General features: G+C 38.7%; 2 protein-coding genes and 2 long non-coding RNA genes across 8 annotated transcripts in view; 2 read left to right on the forward strand and 2 right to left on the reverse strand.

Annotated features, from left to right (window-relative positions):
* The window catches only part of agfg1a (ArfGAP with FG repeats 1a), a 27,900-nt gene extending 13,679 nt beyond the window's left edge, over nt 1–14,221 (reverse strand). For 3 of the 5 annotated variants that reach the window (XM_082179389.1, XM_082179387.1, XM_082179390.1), the window contains exons 1-2: nt 13,824–14,221; nt 1,906–1,999 (exon numbers count right to left, since the gene is read on the reverse strand). In XM_082179389.1, the coding sequence (XP_082035515.1) occupies nt 1,906–1,999; nt 13,824–13,990 (261 nt within the window). In that variant the 5' untranslated portion in view covers nt 13,991–14,221. The remainder of the gene's footprint in view (nt 1–1,905; nt 2,000–13,823) is intronic. The other 2 variants (XM_082179386.1, XM_082179388.1) reach the window with 2 other exon arrangements.
* LOC309505926 lies at nt 2,006–6,650 on the forward strand. The gene is made up of 2 exons (XR_014208596.1): nt 2,006–6,408; nt 6,507–6,650. It is a non-coding gene; the product is annotated as an uncharacterized lncRNA (long non-coding RNA).
* LOC309505925 lies at nt 14,202–15,358 on the forward strand. The gene is made up of 2 exons (XR_014208595.1): nt 14,202–14,338; nt 14,509–15,358. It is a non-coding gene; the product is annotated as an uncharacterized lncRNA (long non-coding RNA).
* A 275-nt stretch (nt 15,359–15,633) lies between these two features.
* Nucleotides 15,634–20,362, reverse strand: mrpl44 (mitochondrial ribosomal protein L44). Its single transcript, XM_082179392.1, has 5 exons — nt 20,156–20,362; nt 18,587–18,809; nt 18,267–18,512; nt 17,399–17,577; nt 15,634–16,153 (listed from the first exon to the last, which is right to left on the reverse strand). Exons 1-5 carry the CDS (start codon nt 20,326–20,328, stop codon nt 15,976–15,978), a joined length of 999 nt encoding a protein of 332 aa, XP_082035518.1. The 5' UTR covers nt 20,329–20,362; the 3' UTR covers nt 15,634–15,975.
* Between the last annotated feature and the right edge of the window lie 398 nt (nt 20,363–20,760).

The following is a 20,760-nucleotide window of genomic DNA, read 5'->3' on the forward strand; positions in this document are numbered from 1 at the left end:
TGAGATTGACTGAAGATTACATTTAACAATTGTTATTAAATTATTAGTGTTTTTAAATACCTTTAAGTCAGTGTTAGATGACAGAAAAGGTCATCTAAACTTAAAAAAGAACATGCAACATTAAATATCCAATATCAACCAATATGATAAATTACAAAAGAACAAAAATGGAATATCAGCCGATAAACAATAAGGTACATATATATAGACCGGACTGATGATGCTGAAAATTACTTGAATATAAAATAAATGACATTTTAAAATATATTAAAATAGAAAAACGTTTTTTAAATTGTAATATTTCACAATATAACTTATTTTTTGTTTGAACAAATGCAACCTTAGTGAACATGAGATAACTCATTTAAAAAATACAATATTTCTTACCAGAGTGTCTATTTACACTAAGTGTAATTTACACTAAGTGTAAATATCCTGTCTTGTTGGCAAAGGCTATTTACACTAACTCAGCCATCCAATGCCTGGTTGGGCCACACAAGATTAAAAACGATGCGCTCCATTCAACGTCTGCAGTAGCGCAGGCTGTAAGGAGTACGGCGCATGAAAGTAGCTTTTGACGCGATCGACCCGAATCGGAGTCTGCCAAACTCGCTCTTCTCCCTTTTCCCATCACGTATCAGATTGGAAAGGCATTTATTTTCAATAAAAATGAAGAAAATATTTGAAAAGTGGAAATAAAGTGTCTAACGTGTGTTTAATAATAAAGTGTTTATTGGTCAGGGGTAGGAAGGGCATATTGTTCCAATAAGGTGGCATCAATTTAATCATTTTAATAAATATAATCATTTACACTATGTTATTATTGCATCCTGTTAAAGTACAACAATTCTGGGGTGAAAATAGTATCTGCCACTATTTCTAAGTATACATACACATCATCTAACAACTATTTGCACTTATTGCAAAGAACTGCTACTTTTTTATAGTGCAAATAGAATATATCACTATTTGCACTTAGTGCAACTAGCCGCTGCCTATTTCTTACTGAGCCCAACATTTTGAATTGTAGAGTTTCTTGCGTTGTTCAAAAAGGCAGTATGTGCACTCAAACTCTGAAATATTTGGGCAAATGCATCTGTCACTTAGTAAGCTAGACAAATTACTGAAGATCTGCCAACTTCAACAGTTTGCGTGACATTCCCTCATCATCGAAAACCAAATCAGAAGTTCAGACTGACAGATGCTGTGAGACTTTAATACACCAAACCCGCTGTCTGATCAGACTGCCTCGAACTGGACCCACATAAAACAACTTCATAAAACAAAAAGTGTGCACACGCATTCACAGATCATCCTGAAGTTCATCATGGTTTAAATGGGAGATTAAAGCGTGTGCGTAATGAGACACAGAGCGCTCAAATAAGAGTCTCCTCAGCACGCAACATCATTTCCAGCTCATCCTCATTAATCAGGCCTCACGAGACCTGGGAAAAATCCCAGGAATGTTGAAGAAAGGAAGGGGGAGATAAAAAGTGGTCAAATCTTTGTGGTTCAGAGAAGCTCACACAGATGTGTGTGTGTGTGTGTGTGTGTGTGTGTGTGTGTGTGTGTGTGTGTGTGTGTGTGTGTGTGTGTGTGTGTGTGTGTGTGTGTGTGTGTGTGTGTGTGTGTGTGTGTATATATATATATACACACACATTTATAGAGCTACTCTATTTTTAGAACAACTGTCTCATAATTTTATTGATGTAAGGGCGTTTTCAAGAAAAGAAATTCCAGAAATTCCCGTCATTTATCCTATCACAAACATACGCCTGTGACCTCGACGTAAATCATAAACTCAGTGGCGTCCAGATATCAGCACAAACAGTCCACAGAGATGACGACACAATCACTGTGTCAATAAAAACATCACTGCACTTTGACTATGCCATCATCAATTACCTCATTTCCATGCTTCTGTAGAAATTCAATTTCCTGTAGCGTGAAAGTCGTCATGGAAATAGACTTCACTCTGTGGGGGGGATTCAGGCCTCGTCTAAAGGGGAGAGGAAAAAAAGGGTAACAGATTAATTAAATAAAAGGAAAGTGTTGCAAATCTCCTGTAGTGTGATTTAGATTTTCTGCTCCCTCTCACTGTAACTCTTCATTACAAACCTGCTTATTACACACAGATCTAGGACAAGGACAAATTCAGACTGCTCGGCACCTCGCCAAGTCTGTGCACGGAGAGAACGAGAGCGTACGGGTGTGTGAGGGGGTGGAAGAGACTGATAGTGTAGAGAGAGTGGTGAGCTAATGCTGCCTTCAAATCACATCGCAATGAGCGCTTTGTAGGGTGCTTTCACACTGGCAGTTTAGTTCGGAACGGGGCATGTGAACGCTGTCATGCGGACCCGGGTTCACACTGGGGTACCGAACCCGAGACTACCTGGAGGAGGTGGTTTGAGTTTGGTTGCACTCGAACCGTGCCGCGGTTCGTGTGAGTGTGAAAGCAACACATTCAGCCTTCAGCTGAGAAACTATTGATGCCATGATGGTTTTGAATTGCTTGAAATATAATTGGAATCACTTCCAAAAGAGTGAGAGTGAGAGTGAGAGTGAGAGTGTGTGTGTGTGTGTGTGTGTGTGTGTCTGTCTGTCTGTCTGTCTATCTATCTATCTATCTCTCATTTAGGATGCGTTTGGTTAATTTAATCAATTTCAAATGTCAATTTTCTTTCCACATAAAGTAGTTCACACACAGGATGAGGAACTGAAGACAACTGGATGACCATCTGATGATTCAGTGCGTCTTTGAATCAGTCTGTGCGTGTGTGTTTATTCCACAGCGTCATGATGATCTTTGAACACTTGATCTCTGAATGCCCAAGAGCAATGTAAACATGTGTAAGGGCTGCCCATTAGAAAGCCTGTTTCCTTCCTGTATTTACCCTGTTATCGTTCTCAGATTTGCTCTCTAGGGATCAGTGTGTGTCTACTGGAGGACACGCTGCCTCTGATTCTCTTACGCATCCGTTTTGTTATTTCCACCCCCTGATCTCTTCCTTTTTCTTTCATCTAACAAAGCCATTTGCAGTTAATAACTAACAGGAAGTTCATTTAGGTAGTTAAATGAAACAGTTCACCCAATACTGAAAATCAATTTACTAAACCTCATGATTTCCTCTCTTTCGTGAAACACTCATTTTTGGGTTGACTGTTTCTTTAAGAGACACTCACATGCACCTGTTTCTATGCCAGTGGAACGGGAGGGAGCGTTTAGTATGTGTAAGTATGGAAAAGACATTTAAAGCTACTCTGCCGTCCCTCTGCTGAAACGGGTGACAGTTCATCTGACACCTGAGCTGCAACAGATGTTCAAAACACCATTCACACAAACCAACACCCCCTCGAAACCCCCAAAAGGCAAATCCAAACACGCCAACACAGCACTTCTGCTCTAACAATCGCAGATAGTTTGCATGTGGTAATGCAAGTGTGCTGGTAAATTCCCTTCAAAAAAAAATAAATCCCAATTCAGTGGACGTCACCTGTAACTTCCTCTACTATATTTATATTGTGTGTTTCCTCTTATGGTGCTGTGATAAATTCTGAAGGGCATGAACAGAAAGGCCTTGGTAAGATTAGACCAGGTGCTAAATTATTCACACGATCTGCTGCGGGCCATTGGCACAGGGTTGGGATTCTGTAACCGTGTCCACCAAGAACCATTCGGCTTCAACAAACTTCCTCAAGCCGAACGTCTAACTTACCCAAAACTGCCTGTAACCATCGCACCAGTAACAATTCTTCAGGAGCCTCATAGTATAACCTTTGAAATTATGCAAATGTGCCATGAATAGGTATTATTTACATTAGTACGGATGTTGTAGAGCTCCTAACAACAGCTACATAAAAGTTTTTTAAGTATACTGTCAGCCTACTGTTTATTCATCAGATTATTAGTCGTATTCGTACAATTTATGTGTATGTTAAGTAAAATGGGACTTGGTACGTGTGTGTCAACAATTTTTTTTGTGAAATAAATTTGTCAAACAAATTTATTTCAATATATAGCCTATATATTAGGCTATAAATATATACTACAAAAGTGGGTCGCGCCTTGATGACCATGGGAAAATGTGGGTCCCATGGCCAAACCACTTGAGAACCACTGCCCTAGTGGCCCCTGGGCCCCCTGATTGTGAAGCTCTCAAAACAAGGGTAAACTCAGTCTATTTTGTGTTCTAATAAAAGAAAGAAAGGCATATAGGATTTGATTGACATGATGGAGATTAAATGATGACAGAATTGTAATTTTTTGATTGATGCTTTGCTGGTCATGGTCACAAGCTAAAATTGGCCCGTAGACACACAGAATACAAACAGAGAACCAAAACATATGCCTTATATTTAAAATGCACATATTTTATATTCACACCATTGTTAAAGTTGGCATGAAAAAGAAGTCTTTAAAAACGGTAGTCTTTTCTTCCCTATTGTGAGTGAAACCGCTTCACGAACAAGAAAAAAATAAAATAAACATACGGCCGGGGCGGGACTTGATTGGATCATTTTGGTGTGCTACTGCTGTGAGTGACAGGTCCTCGCGCCAGTAAACACGTCATCAGAGAAGAGAAGTCGGTGCAAGAGAGAGGAGAAGTGATTTTGATTCAAGATTACGACAGAGTAACATCCCTTGAACTTGCTGCACTGAAATGGGATCAACCTCAAAGTGGGCGAACAGTCTCTTGTTATTCAGCCAGCATCTATAAAAAGGAGGTCCTCATTTCATCAGGCGGCAAAAGGACGACACACTTAACATAGACAAGAAGCATCAGAGACAGAACATCAGCGACTGGCCAAACACAAGAGCATCATTATGATGTCATCTTAGGGGCAGCGCTTGCAGAGACGGCTATCCAATAACATATGAATCAGAGCCAATTACACAAAAAGACTTCCACCAAATCATCAGGACAACTGAACATTATTTGGATCAGGATTCAGGACACCACTAGATGGATTTACACCTACTGTGTTCGGCAGCATTGCCTAATGAATGACCCTGACACACATACCCACAGAAACACGATGGGAAACACAGGCCTGATCCCACGTGTACTGGGTTACTTGCATTTGTTCAGAGGGTTTTAAGAGCGCCAATGCTTTGTTTTAATGTTTGAGATGGAAAGTTAGCAAACAGCGCCTAAGGCCAACACTTAACCTTTAAGAGTAGCGTGTGAGAAAGCCATTTCAGATGGTGGTGAGAAGCTCTGGCATCAACTTCACACACCGGGTGAGCCTGCGGATGCCGCATCTGGTTTCAGTAATGAGAGTGTGAGTTGTGCTTGTGCGATTGGTGGTTGTATTGGGGTTGTGCGTGTGATGATGCTCTGAGCAGGTGGATGACGGGCTCGGGCAAAATGGGTCAAAAACTGGGTGAGAGGCCAGTCTCCTCACAGTGATAAAGTGTGGCAGAAAGAGAGAAAGAGAAATATACGTTTGTGAGGTCTGTCAACATGTGGGTTTGCACAATACTTCAGTTCCTCTTAAGAAATCACTGCCAGATAAAAAGCTGAAACTTCCTCTGAACACGTACATCAATTGAAGTCATCAACAAACACACCCACACCCACACCCACACACACACACACACACACACACACACACAAAAACCACACATCTGAAACAGCATGTCTGCAGAAAGGTATTCATACCATTCAAAAGTTTGGGGAACAGTAAGAATTTTTTTGTAGGAAATTATTACTTTTATTCAGCAAGGACACACTAAAATTATCAAAAGTGATAGTAAAGACATTTATAATGTTACAATAAATTTCTATTTCAAATAAATGCTTTTCTTTTGATTTGTTACACTGAAAATACAGAAAATGTTGTACAAGAAATTTTTAAAATATTATTACAACTTAAAATAACTTTTCTATTTGAGTGTATTTTTTAAATAATACTGTTTTTACTGTATTTTTGATCAAATAAAGACATCCTACCGACCCCAAACGTATGAAAAGCACAAAGCACGTTACTCATCAGACCGCAACATTGCACAACTCACTTCACATGAATGATCTTTACAAATACTTTTTTGTGCCATACCTAAAAAGAAAATTCTTTAGCCATAACATAATACAGAAGGCCCTTGAGTGCCTTATCGCTTTTATGAAACAATTACTGCTTAACATAAAAAAAGCTTTCATAATAAAAAAACTTCAATAAAAAAAGAAAAAAGAAAAGCTTTCATAAAAATAAAAAATAAATGTATGAAGCAATGGTAAAAAGCTAAAGAGGCAAACCAGCTAAAAGGAAATGACACATGCCTAAACAATAGTGTGTGACTAAAATAAAGACAAGATAAGAGAGAATAAAGAAAGAAAGACAAAGAAAGAGTATGTGGGTAAGAGAGAGTGAGAAGGTGAGAGATAAATTGAGCAAGAGAGTGAGAAGGTGAGAGATAAATTGAGCAAGAGTGAGAAGGTGAGAGATAAATTGAGCAAGAGTGAGAAGGTGAGAGATAAATTGAGCAAGAGTAAGAGAGTGAGAAGGTGAGAGATAAATTGAGCGAGAGAGAGAGAGAGAGAGAGAGAGAGAGAGAGAGAGAGAGAGAGAGAGAGAGAGAGAGAGAGAGAGAGAGAGAGAGAGAGAGAGAGAGAGAGAGAGAGAGAGAGAGAGAGAGAGAGAGAGAGAGAGAGAGAGAGAGAGAGAGAGAGAGATCCACCCTGTTCTGGAATGGGTTTACAGGGTTTACTAACTGACCCCGTCATAAAACTGGGAAGTGTTTGCTGGTGGCTTGACATCATCCAATCTCTACTCAGGTAAAACTCCTCACCAAAAGATCTGTGTTCCAATCACAGTTCGATTAAGTGGTCAGCTGATATATGGCTTTTCTCAATGATGCTGGTCTGGATATCTTGAGAGAAGGGTGATCAACGGATGATATTAAACTGATGATATAACACTGATAATATACAGTATAGGGTGAATTCTGGTATATATTGTTTTTGTTTTTAATTTACTGGAATTCACCCTACGTTAAATGATGTTAGGGTGATGATCCATCAGGGTATAATGATGAGAACAATATTTTAAGCCACAAAACAAAATCTAGCCTATATCATAGATTTCTATCCTACTGTGATTTGATTGAACCATCAAATTAAGAGAACATCTGGAAAGTGTGAGTGGAGCAATGGCCTTCATACACATACACACAACAACTGAAGCGAGAGGACAATGTGTGCTTCCTGTCCTACTGTTTCCACTTCCTGTGCACATGCAGACCACATGCTGCTGATGCAGCGAATGACTTGACATGCACTTCCTGTTTAAGACACATACATGCTCACTCATAGTCACATGTACAAGCCAGATAATGACCAGAGTGATTATAAATGCACAGATTAGAGAGTGCGATTAAAGTTCAGATCAGGTGAGAGGAAATGCAGCAAAATCACTGCATGATATTATCAAATCGCAAACACAGACCTGAATAAAATCAAAGATTTGATAACGTGCTGAGGCAAAGGCTTTACACAATGAGCTGAAGAGTAATACTTTAGGGTTACGATATAGAACAAAATAAAAATGAATGTTCAGAATTAAAATCAGTCGATAATATTTTTCATGTTAGAGTACGTGATTTATGTCTACACGCGGTTTAAGCCGTTTCAAAAAAAAAAGAGCATGATTTGCTTGTGAAAACGTTTGTACGCAGATTTCATGCACGGTTAGTGAATGAGACCCACTATGTATGAGCAGAATGGCAAAATCAGTTCTTCAGGATTAAAACTGGGAACCGCTGGCACAGTTGTGAATCCGGGCAAGGCCAGAGGATCATCTCCCCATGCAAATGCCCTAATTAAAATTATCCAACACCTAATAGCTCATACATTAATAGCATGTTAATCATTCACTTTTCTAAAACCCAGACAGGGGAAATTGTGCATGTATTTTGCTTTTGACAATCAGCTTAAATATAAGGTGTACTAAGGTAAATTGCTAAATGAAAAGATAGTATTAAGAAAGAATAATCCATATACTTAAAAAAACCTACACTAATTCTATGAGAACAGGGAAGTCACAACAATAACGAAAATGACAGAGGAACTACATCATTTGAATCACTTTCAGAACAATTATTTTCCCAGCTGATAAACAAAACAAAAACCATTTTACACCCCATCAGAATCGACCTGACAAAAACGATCTTGAGCATTTAAAGCATCAGACGACATAACTGCTGTGCGCGCTTATAATAAACAGAACATTAACGTCCCATGGAGTGGATGCTAATATAGTTATTGTTTTTGGTGTTATTGAGCCTTAACAGGGACGTTTACTGTTGTAGAAATGTTCCTAAAGAGGTTGCAGATTGGTTGTAAGAAGACTCCCATCATGCTTTGGCTGTCTGACATCTGGTGTGCACGCTCCAGTGCGGGGAGCAGACGTCTCTCTGGTGAAGTTGAAGTCATTTAAAAGCTGGTGCTTAGAAAAGAACCTAATTATCTCCTCTGATGGAGTTAACTAGGAGAGTCACCGTTCGCTCACAGACATGCAATGGAGGAACAATACAAGCCAATAAGGCCGCATTTACACTGCAGGTCTTGATGCCCAACTCCGATTAGTTGACTATATCCAATTTTTTTGATGACCAGCTTTACATCTTTTAAAAGTGACCCATATCCGATATCTGCATTTACACTATACACTTGGTAGGCGTACTGAACCGGAAAAGCTTGGGCCGAAAAGGAAGCAAAAACGGCGCTATTTGCAATGGACGCAGACAAAATGATAATACAGGATTTTGCTTTCCGCACGTGGAGTGGAGACATTAACCATCTTCATGCAGAACAGGTAAACTCACCTACTCACTAGTCCCCTTTCATCGCCTCACTGCGTTCATAATCGCACTCTTGCAAACTATTCTATAACTCAAACCTTCAGGGAAAACGTTTTTTAAATAAAGCCTGAAAGAGTTTTCAAAGCTTAGTGGTAATGACATTGATTGAAGTCATGCATGCGACTTTGGTGTAGTTCTTTATATCCTTTTACTTTGTAACTTCGTACTTCTGGCAATTGTATTTATGCTTCAAAAAGTTGAGTTCATTTGTGACGATTATCTTGATACACAAAATGTGTAAGAATAGCCCCTTTCACACTGTGAGTTGATCCTGGAAAATTGCCATAAAACTGCCAGAGTGTGAACGCAAACACGTCCCGGGATTGAGTCCGGCATCGATCCCGGGATGGGGACCTTGTAACATTGCCGGGACCAGTCCCGGAAACGAGCCCTGTGTGTGAAAAAAAAAAGGGCTGTGCCGTAGTGAGGACGCTGAATTTTCATTCAGATCGAGCTCAATCGGATCAATTCAGGCGTTTACACAAAGGCTTTTCGGTCCGATTGAGCCGTCAATGCGATTACTAATGGATAATTTGGTTGCATGTAAACATAACCAGTCAGCGTGAATGAACCAAAATGAAAAGATCCCAGGACACACATTATCAGTGTATTTTCTGCAATCTCTGTGTTAAACGGGCAAATCTTTTGTTGGTCACAGAGCTTATTTTCTGCAATAATCCTAAAGCCAATGGAAAATTCTTATTGTCGAGGGAACCAGTGTGATGGTTACTTCTAGGCTGGCCTACAAACACACACAATCCTTACTCTATTGTTAGTTTAGTAAGTTTAGTTTTTATTACTGACGATCCACCTAGCATAACTAACAGTCCTCACAGCTGTGCAAAGGCTTGTTCAAATACACCTGATCGCACTTCCAAATGAACTAACATGATCCTCGGCCCTCTCCTCACTCCAGAAGAGTTCAGCTAGAACAACAAACTTGCTTCGGATTTCTTTTATTTGCTCAATCGATCGCACTCATCTCACTATCCTCTCCTCTGCCTTTGGGAGAATTATTGACCATTTCTTTGTAATTCTGCAGACCGGTCACTCAGAAGAAGAGTATCTGGACAACAGGACGACATCCAACCACACCACACTACAGCAAGAGCATTTATCAACAGCTTTACTCAGGAACAGTGCCAATCTGTCAGACTATTTGTTGCATTCCTCTCTGAAGTGCTTAAATGGAAGGCAGATGTTTTACATGGGAGTCAACGAGAGATCATTCTCAAACATCTTTCCACCTTTTGGGGGAGTAGCTCAAGTGTAAGATAACTGTTAGGAGGTGACTATTGCAAGACTCTTCTAAAAATGCAAAGGTGTGAAAGGTCTAGTAGAACGGTCTCCTCCTCATCCAGTTGCTGGGAAATGAAACCCATTTTTAGGCAAACCCGTGAGACCTTCCTCATCATGTTTCAGCAGGGTTCCAGACTGCGACCAAAATGGTCGCATATGCGACTATTTTTTGAGAATGTGCGAGTTAAAATTTTATGTGGTCGCATTTGTGCGAGTGCATGGTCGTTAAATTCACGCATGAATTTTCCTGCATTGAACTTGTTTTAGCGCCCGCCAAAGTGAAATTTTGTCCCGCCAAAGTCTTATTTGATCGGTGAGTAATGTAGATAAACTGCTGCGCGTGACAGGGCGCATGTTTAACTGAAAGAACGAGCAGAGAGAGAGAGAGAGAGAGAGAGAGAGAGAGACGGTCGCGCGCGCGCACTCTCTCTCTTCGGAGCCAGGCGAAAGTGTAAACAAGACCTCACCGTCTCCAAACTAAGCGCTGTCTTGCTCTCACTCCCTCGCACAAAATTAATCAAAATAAATCGACACGGTGGTAAAAGGTCGGAAGACCAAAGTTTCATGTGGAGCATTCGAAGATTTTTTATTTTTTTTTCTGAATTACCGCTGGGTGTGAATTGTGCTAAATAACTTGCCTTATCTTCTCTGAAAAGCGTTCCGGACATTCAGCTGACATAAAACAACACTTTAATTAAACGAAAAAACTATCCAGTGATAAAATGTTTTCTGTGTTGTTGACACAAATCTTGGATGTCCATGTCCTAACTGCTGGGATAATCACACAATTAACGCGCACGACACGTCCAATTCGCGAACTAATGACTCCTTCGAACCGATTAATTTTAATGAATGGTTAAAACAACTGATTTTTCCAACAGTGAACTCAGGAGACGTCTGAATCGGTGTATAACTAATCAGTAACACTTTACAATAAGGTTCTATTTATTACATAAATTACATAAAAAGTAAAAAAAATAATAATAATAAAAAATAAAACCACTTGTTTTTTTTTAAAAGCATATGACTACATTTTTCCACACAGTGCCATCAAGAATCGATAAGAGAATCGTTAAAGAATCGGATCGATCATCAGAATCGTCAGTGGCATTATTATTGATAAAATCTTATCAATTCCCATCCCTATGTGAAGACAGTAAAATTATAATCAAACATTAAAGAACATACCGGTACATGTTTTTTTAATCGTTTTTTTTTTTAGAGTTAAAAGATTAAAACATTTTGCTAACATGAGGTCTTGTGTCAGTCTTGTTACATCAGTGCAAAACTAAGGTATGCAGATTAAGACCACTATTCATCAGCATGCATTGATTAATCCCATGGCATGTATAAAAAAAAAAAAAAAAGGTGCGACCAAATCATATGCTGGTGCGACCAACTGAGAAAGTTGGTAGCACCAGTGCAACCAGTAGAAAGGTTAGTCTGGAGCCCTGTTCAGACATGACTGGTTCAGGCAAGTTCACTAGTCATGAGTCAAGAATGTATGAGATAGTCCTTCACATCTCTGTTTCCGATGATGAATTAACAGATTCTCTATGAAGACATTTAGCTAATGAACGAGCACAATAGAAGTATTAATACTTTGAAATATAGGCTGCCATTCTGACAATCCATTTCAAATTCTGCTATCAAGGTGAATAATGTTCAAAAATGGGAAAAAGTGGGTCAGTTTTCATCATATTCAAAACCAAGAATAAAATTAGGATTGAATTACACAGCAGGAATAAACATTTATTCAACCATAATATTGAGCCCAACAGGTTACTGCACCGCTGTGTCCATGAAAAAGCAACTGAATGCATTTTATAATAACAATAATAAATTAATTCTATAAACAAATTAAGAACATATAAATACTCTGACTGACTGCCATCATCATAAGTTCAATAAATAGCCTATAGACATAAAATAGCTGTTTAGAGCAAAAAATATGTGGGTAGTTTCATCTCAAGTGGTTCAAAAATGTACAATTCTAAACGGTAAAGCAACTTTGGACCACATGAGATGCAAAAGGGCGATATTAATTCAGTAAACCATGGCTGTCAGCTTCATAGATGCGAAAACCTCTAGACCACACCCATGAAGGAAGGTAGTCTGCTTATTTCCAATATTTACCAAAATTCAAGCAAATCTACATTACTTACTTGCAGCAGGATCACTCTTGCAATCTGAATTAAAAAGACATTATTTTAGGAAGCATTTCCAACTCTAATCCAAAATCCCCTGCATAGACGACTGTTACACAACAAGGATGAAATGCTGATACAGGACATAAGAGTTATATTCACTATACACTTATAAGTCACTTTTAAATGCATCTTTCAATGAAGATTCTGCTAATTTAATGGGATGTTTCAGCATTCATTCCTGTGCCAATTGGACCCCTATCAACTAATGGGGAAGCATCATTACACGGAAAAGGACTTCTTCCGTGTAAAGATCAAGATGTCAACTTCAGATATCAAAAAGCAGGCAGCAAACTGAGCAATGCCAACAATAGATCGAGAGGCACGACATATACAACTATATTTATACATGTTATCTACACCTCCACATACCCCCAAATATGATGATCCTGGTCTTTATTTAGATTTACATGTATAAATACCAATTATAGCCTATTCTGTGAAATATTAATACTATAAATATGCATATATATATATATATATATATATAAAAACTATTACAGAGTTCTACTTAATATAGCATTTAACATTACTGTTAATTAATTAAAATATTTTTTATCTATTTTATATACCGGTATTTCTTTCAAAATTATTTATTTGATTTAATTTATTTTACAAATAACCATCTATCACACCATCTATCTATTAATGTTTCATTACATTTTTCTTATAGTACTCAATATAAAACTGTGCCGATAGACGTATTTAATTATATAAATGTTTTTAACAACAAATTTATTTTAGATTTTTTTTTACATTTTTATAATGTTTTCTCAAACTTTTCCACAGACTAGCACTCTTGATCTTCATATAATACAAGCAAGTATAAATTGAGCTTCATTTAGGGATTGTCAGTGTCCAGCCCAGCCCTCGCTATCAGGAGAGGAGTGCGCACACACACACACCCTTTGCCACATGTCACACAGTCACCATGTGTCTCTGACTATCCAGCTCTTCCACATGCTCTATAGAGGTTTATCTGATCTACAAGGGCCTCTCCTTACACAGCAAGATAAGCCAATGCAGGACATATGAAAAGTCCAGTGATATGCCTACAGGTTACGCTACCCAAGTTTGCTGGAGTATCAAGACAATAGACACTCATGATTTTACTGCATTAGCCCAACCAGACAACCACCCAAAATACAATTTACCCACCCATCAAGCCTGGTTAACTGACAGATAACCAACCCCAACCCCCAAAAGACAACAACCCATTTACCCACCCTTATTTACATTTTAAACCCCCTCAAGAAAACCATTTATGTTAATGGTTCAACAGCTGGGTTGAAATAATCGGTATCAAAACCTAGTGAGCTGCCTAACTAGACATGTTTTATGGCTTCACGGGTTATGATGTCTAGGTAGGCAGCGCACTCGGTTTTGAGACACAGACAGAGAGCGAAATAAAGAGGCTCACAGACAGACAGACAGACAGACACAGGAGGGTGGCTCACAGGATGCCTGAGCAGGACGTGCAGACGAACGAGCCCACGGTCATGTTGGCGTAGGTCGGGCCGCGCTGGTCGCAGTCGAAACACTTTCGGTTGAGCGCCAAACTCGTCATTTCCCGCAGCATCTTCAGGTGTTTTTCCTCCTGCTTTCGCTTCGCGCTCGCTGCCATGGCCGGAGCCGTTAATATACAGTTGGTCAGTTAAAAAAAAAGAGCGTAATACAAATCCAATACGTGTAAGGGTCCGGATAAATATTAGTCCGGCACTTCTATAAAACAGATCACGAGGAAAGGAAGGCGAGCCGGAGTTCTTCAGAAGGGCCTCACGTTTCACGAACAACGGGCGAAAAGTGCCGTAGTGATGAAGAGAGGAGGGTCCTGAGGCGCAGCTCTTTCTTTAACAGCCAGCCTGCCCACTCTACTTTCACTGCTTACGACCAGCCCTCCCACTCTGCATTCATTTCTATTGATTGACCCGTGCAGTTTAACATAACGGCCAACAGGGGGCGACGGCAAATAGTAAGTACTCAACGGATGGAGATCCCAAAGGGCTGAGTGCTAAAACTACCCGTAAGACTTCTTATGCTGTGTAAATCTGTATGGAAATATAATAAAGATACATTCAACAATAGTTTTGCTCAATATATGTGTTTATAAGTTAGAATGAGTATGTTGTTTTTGTGTAACAGGGTCAATAATTTGACAAACCCGCTAGCACAGGAGCGAAACTCTTGACAGGGAAAACGAGTGACCAATCACATGCGCCACTTAGGCTCACGTGATCCCAATCGAGCCCCGCCCACAATACTTCTCGAGTGCACGTTCTCGAGCTCATTTAAATGTTCTTATTAATCCGCAGTGCCCTCTAGAGGACGCAACACATTAACAGCAGTTCTCTGAAAGAGTGACCTAATTCAGAGGATTTGGCTAGCCGAGGACATGAATCGACTTTCTTAATCACCTTTTGTTTTTAAGATGGCTATGAATATGTATTATGAAGCAATAAATGGCGCTGTGTTAATTAAACGAAGCACTGTTATATGTTTCATTGGCCTAATGATGTATGGTGGAGACTGGGACTAATTGTCATATTTTGTATAGGCACAATACCTTAACGTCTTGGCTACAAATATAAAGATATTGCCCAGGAAATTGAGCACACTCCGACATTACGTGAGAATAGCAGGGCTGCATATTTTCTAATTATATAGGGTGAAATGCCACAAATCAAAATTTTGATATTAAAACAATTAGGAACCACCAAATTATTAAAAAAATAATAATAATTCTCTCAATAAGCTGCATGGAAGGCCAATGTGCTAAATGAATCAGTGTAAGAAAGATGAGGTAACTGAGGGAAAACCTACTGAAACTTAGTTTTTATTAAACCATAATCCCTGCTCTAACCTTCTATTAAAGGCAACAACTTTACATTCCAAGTCACAGATTGGTTTCTTGTATATTACAGGTTTATTTTATTAAGTTTGGCTGGCATTTTAAACATTATGCACATGAAGAGGGTTGTACCCACGTGGTTTGCTCATTAGGGTTCGTTAGGATTAGATATGTGGCGAGATGTATAAAATGGCAGATTAAATACAGTTTACTATGATATGTAACCTTCAAACTTAATTTTAAAAGGCATGTTAACTCTCAGAAGAGCACGTATCTGCATTTCTAATCATCACTCTGTACGGCTGGTGACCAAGAAGAAACTCTCTGATTAGTCCAACATCTTTATGGTGACCAACTTAGAGCCAACACAAAAGATATGGCTAAAAATAATGTTTGCATTCTATACAGACAGAAGACAATTTTGTTCAGAACTTTTATTTTTAGCAACCAAAGTTTAACATTTATATACATCGATTTCTATGTACCAACAGAAGATCTAAAGAATGTGCACCTTCAGAGCAGACTAATGCTCTTAAGTTAGATGTACATGATCTTTTTCATTACGTCGTGGGCAGTTTTGTCTTAGTCTGTGGTACACCGAGAGTTTCAGTCTCTCAGGCATAATAAGTTGGCCTCCAGTGTCACCATGGCCACATTTCAACATTAGTTTCACCCTACATAATGGTTGTGATCAAGCAGATGATGATGAACGTGAACATTTTGATTCTTCAAAAAGTGTCCCACTGGAATCTGCTCATCATTTATCCACTGGCGAGAGCCTGTGTGCTGGGCTTTTGAAGCTGCCCGGTAGGGGCGGTGAAGTCCCATGGTCTGCGGTCCTCGGTGAAGCCATAGAGTTTCCTCAGAGCCACGCGCGCTGCCTCCTCTTCGGCTGCCAGGACGGTCTCACCCGGACCCTGAGCCAGCAGCTTACGGTCACTGGCACAAAATAAGAGATAATAAGAGATTTGGTTTTTAAAAATAAATCAAAAGAGACCAGAATAAATCTGACTCGACCCTGAAATGACACATCAGATTGTCCAGATTAATAAACTAGAACTTCATTTACAGACTGTGGAGTTAATAGATCAGGGTTTATATATTTAGCAGACTAGTGACTATTACACCAAGGTTTATAAATGTTCATTTTCTGTTCTAACATTGGAAATTTATACAGTGAAATGTGACACAAAGTGACCAACTGCAATTTATTGTTCTAGCTAGGTGTGGCCAAAATAGTTTTCACAATTTTATTTCTCAATAACTAACTATATTTATATATCATGATATTGTGGAGCCCCTAAAGGGACATGAATGGAAAAAAAATTAAATGGGAGGAAAAATAATAAGTCAATGCTTTTGCGTTTTCTCCCAAATGTTTTTGCACTCCCCTGAGAAACTGCGCCTCCTCGACAAGAGCTCAAAAGAACGCAAAAGCATTGATTTGTTATATTTCCTCCCATCTCATATTTTATCCACCACCATGTCCCTTTAGGGGCTTTTGCTTTCAATAAGGTTATATCATCAACATTTTTGATACCATTGAAATTTCATAATTCTTCACCATTTTCAAAATTACAAAAAACTATTACTACAAGTCTAAGTAAAAAAAATTAAATAAATAAAAAACTGAAATAACCAGAAATAAGAAATACTACATTAAATGTATAAAGTAATCAAATGTATAAAAACACTACGTAGTCTAAATCTTCATTTATTCTTATTAAAGTTACATCGGTGATTCAGTCAAAAGCGGTGAGTGAATTTCTCTTTTGTTGTCTGATTATCATTAAATGACACGGAGCAGCATCAGGTTTATTAGGCTGCTGTCACTTTAAAACAGAAAGCACGGATCCAATATACTGATACACATGCGTTTTCTTTCTGTTTACGTTCACTTAAGACATAAATGACTGTGTTTACAAGGATACTTGCAAGGTTGGGCATTTTGACATAAGTATGTGAATTTAACTGACTCATTAGTGAGTTCATTACTCACATATGCAGCGGCGTTCAGAAATGAGTTCTCTTTCGCTGCTTATTGTGCTTCACTGGTTTAAAAATCACTTGCACAAGAACGTCACATGAGCCTGACCGCCATAGAGACGATAGTCCATAATTTCTACCGGTTAATCGTGTCTAGTGGTATATCGCCCACCCCTAGTTCCAGTAATTGTGTCATACCTGTAAAGCCCAACAAAATAGAGAGGGAGGACAGTACTGGCGCCAGCAGAACGGATGAGGCGAGGCTCGGGTAGCGCTAAACCTTTACGGGTCAGCTCTTTAACCAGCAGCCCCATGGGATCAACCACTCTCCACATGTCAAACAGATCTTTCCCAATCAGCTGAGTCACCAGGAAATCCTGTAAAAACAATACCCAACAAACAGATGGATCAAACTTTAGTGCACAAACGCGTATATATTTTATATATATATATATATATATATATATATATATATTTTTTTTTTTATATATATTTTAAAATTAAATATATTTTAAAATATATATATAAAAAAATGACACAATTAGAAATTTAATTAGTAAAATTTAGTAAAGTAAAATGAGTAACTTTAACTTATAAAAATAATGTAATTAATATTATTAGTAATTATTAAACATTTATATATGTATTTAATAAAATAAAAATAAAATATAATATATAATAAAATAAAATAAAAAATGTAACATAACATTAACACAATATAAAATGTACATAATATAAAATACATATACAAACATACATACATATATTATATATACATGATACGTACATACATATATTTTTTTTTATACAGTAATTATTCACATTTTTAAATGGTTTATATACACACATAAATAAAACTTTTATGTTAGATACAATTAATCAATTTGACAGCACTAATATATTTATATATACACATTTATTTATATAATTAATCGCATCTGACACATTTTTTTGTTTATAATAATGTGTGAAATATATATATATATATAGGATACAAATAGACGTCGACAACAACAAATAGAAAGAAACCGCATAAAATGTTAACTGTAATGGACACTTGTTTTACCCTAATGAAAAGCCCAGCTTGCACAGGTCCGCTGCTCTGCTCCAGAGCCCCAATCACAGCGAAGAACGTTCCTCGTAGGGTGTCATCTGGAACAGGAAACTCTGCACTCATCGTCAATTCCTCCACGGCGAGCTTCCGCGCGACATGACACATGACCTCTGACCCCGTCAGGTGGCCTACAACAGCTGCCACACCCTCCTCAGGCAAGCTATGAAAGCTGCCCCTGCACCAGTCACCAAGGAAACCCTGTATAGAACAACTGAAAGGTAATATCAATTTCATACCATTATTTCCAGTATAAAACTCATCAAATTTCTCACCTTTGTGAACTGTTGACCGTGCACAGACAGCTCGCCGTTGTCTTTCAGGTTGAGGGCGGTCATCTCCGAGTCGAGGCCCAGTGCTCGCCTCCTCTCCTCCTCAGATCGCAGGTAACACGAGCTCACAAACGCAGTCTTCAGAAGGTCCAGAGAGAAACTCTCCTGCAGGCGGGCACTGAAAGCCTCCACTTCAGCATGGTAATCAAAGTTCGGCTGCTGGGAGCTGATGGGAAGAGAAAGCAAAACAGGGTTAATGCAATAAACAAAATGTAATTTAATTAATATGCAAGATATATATAGATTTTGACTGATAAGCATGGAGACGTTGCAAGTTATCAGAGGCACTCAATGCAAGGCCTCAGATAACTACTGAGTACAAGCCCCCTCTTTCCATCTCAATCTTGGCAGAAGAATCTCTCTTCTGTCTCTCTCTCATGCGTCAAGTTTAATCTGCAAATGCTTTGAGAAACAACTTGTGAATGATTCTTTCTGAAGTCAAGGTCAGCAGGCCTGGGAAGAGTCTAGGGAGTCAGATAAAATGTTCCCAACTAAAAAGTTTATTATGTGATGTTGAGGAAGAACCATGTGGATGAAGATAAACCGGAAAGTGTAAAGTAGGAGGCCTTATGATAATCTGTTCATTTGTTTATCCACTCACTTTCAAAGTCTTTGTTCAATGATAAACGAATACGTAAATGACTATACTGAATAAACACTCTGTTTTAATTTAGTGCTCATTTTTGTAGCTCTGAGATATGTTCGGTTGTAAGAGAGACGGGCTGTTAATAATTTAAAGGGACAGTCCACCCAAAAACGCTTTAGGCCGTATCTGTGGTACAAACACAAAAGAAGATATTTTGAAGAATGTCAGAAACCAAATAGTTTTGGTTCCCATTGGGAAGTGAAACTGGCTACCAACATTCTTCAAAATATCTACTTTTAGGTTCCAGAGAAGAAACAACGCCATACAGGTTAGGAACAACATGAGGATGAGTACATTTTTGACTGGACTATCCCTTTAAGAAGATTTATCAATGCCATTCATCACAAACAGGCTGAACATGCATCACATGTACTGTCTGGCATCAATTACTGGTCTCTCTAGGTCTCTAATATTAAAATGTAAAAATAAATTATATGACTATCAGTAATGCATTCTCACGACTGCAGTCTACTTTAAGACATTCAGAGAAAATCCTTTGTTTAACTGATGGGAAATTATGCTAAATATGCTAATGTCTGCCCCAAAAAAGCTAAAATGACTGCACGGAGAAGTCATCTGCAGCTTTATTGGTCACAATAACCAATAAAATGAGAAGACAAGATACTAAATATCATTAACAATCTCCCTCTTCTATAAACTCATTAATACATGTGCTTATCTTGATATTTATAGTTAAATCACTGGCTGTGTCTTAAAACCTACTTAGCTGTCTGCCTAGACAGCATTTGGTCATCACCGATACGTCCTAAAGCGCCTAACTATACAGCCTAGACAGAGAGCTGAATATAATTTGAGTCACCCACAGCCAGAGAGTATCACAAGTGGCCTTGAGATGTTCTACTGACCGCGGCTTTGGAGGTGGAGGTCCCTCCATTTTTCTCTTCCTCTCCATAATGAGTGTGTAAGCCTTCATCCATCTCTTTTTCTCCCTGACGTGTGTGAGCATCACTCCTCTGGACACATGATGATAATGAAGAGGTAATACAGCGCGACTCACGAGCGCCCTGCACGCCGCCATGACAGCCGCGACCTGCTGACACTGCGCTGTCCGCGAAAGAGCGACGGAGAGCGGGAGGGAAACTGTACACAGCGCCCCCACCTGGCCGGAGCACCGGATTTGTGTTTTATTTTGGCTAGGTGACCTCCATAACTAATAAACGAACATGCCAAGAGAGTGATTCAAATTAACCAGGGTGATTTCTTTTGGAAAAGTTGTGTACTAAAAAAAATTCACAGGTAAATGCACATTTCTTAGGACAAAAGGAGAGAAGAGAAGATTGTAAATTCTGTGCTTTTCTGAATGCAGTTTATTATTATATACTTCTTTTTATATCATTATTTACCTTTTTATGATCATCAATACACCAATTGTTTCTTAGTTAAAAAGTACTGTGGCAGTACCATGGTATTTAAAGGCATGAATTACCACAGCACTTTCTAAGTTCCAGTG

This window comes from Leuciscus leuciscus (assembly GCF_965113295.1).
Source record: "Leuciscus leuciscus genome assembly, chromosome: 9".
NCBI lineage: Eukaryota > Metazoa > Chordata > Actinopteri > Cypriniformes > Leuciscidae > Leuciscus > Leuciscus leuciscus.

Excerpts from the sequence above, each read along its gene's own strand:
- mrpl44 (XM_082179392.1), bottom strand. The coding sequence starts at position 20,328 with ATGGCGGCGTGCAGGGCGCTCGTGAGTCGCGCTGTATTACCTCTTCAT. Across the intron at positions 18,810-20,155 it reads CCTCCACCTCCAAAGCCGCG|CTCCCAGCAGCCGAACTTTG; the intron begins GTCAGTAGAACA and ends TCTTCCCATCAG. Across the intron at positions 17,578-18,266 it reads AAGCTGGGCTTTTCATTAGG|GATTTCCTGGTGACTCAGCT; the intron begins GTAAAACAAGTG and ends TTGTTTTTACAG.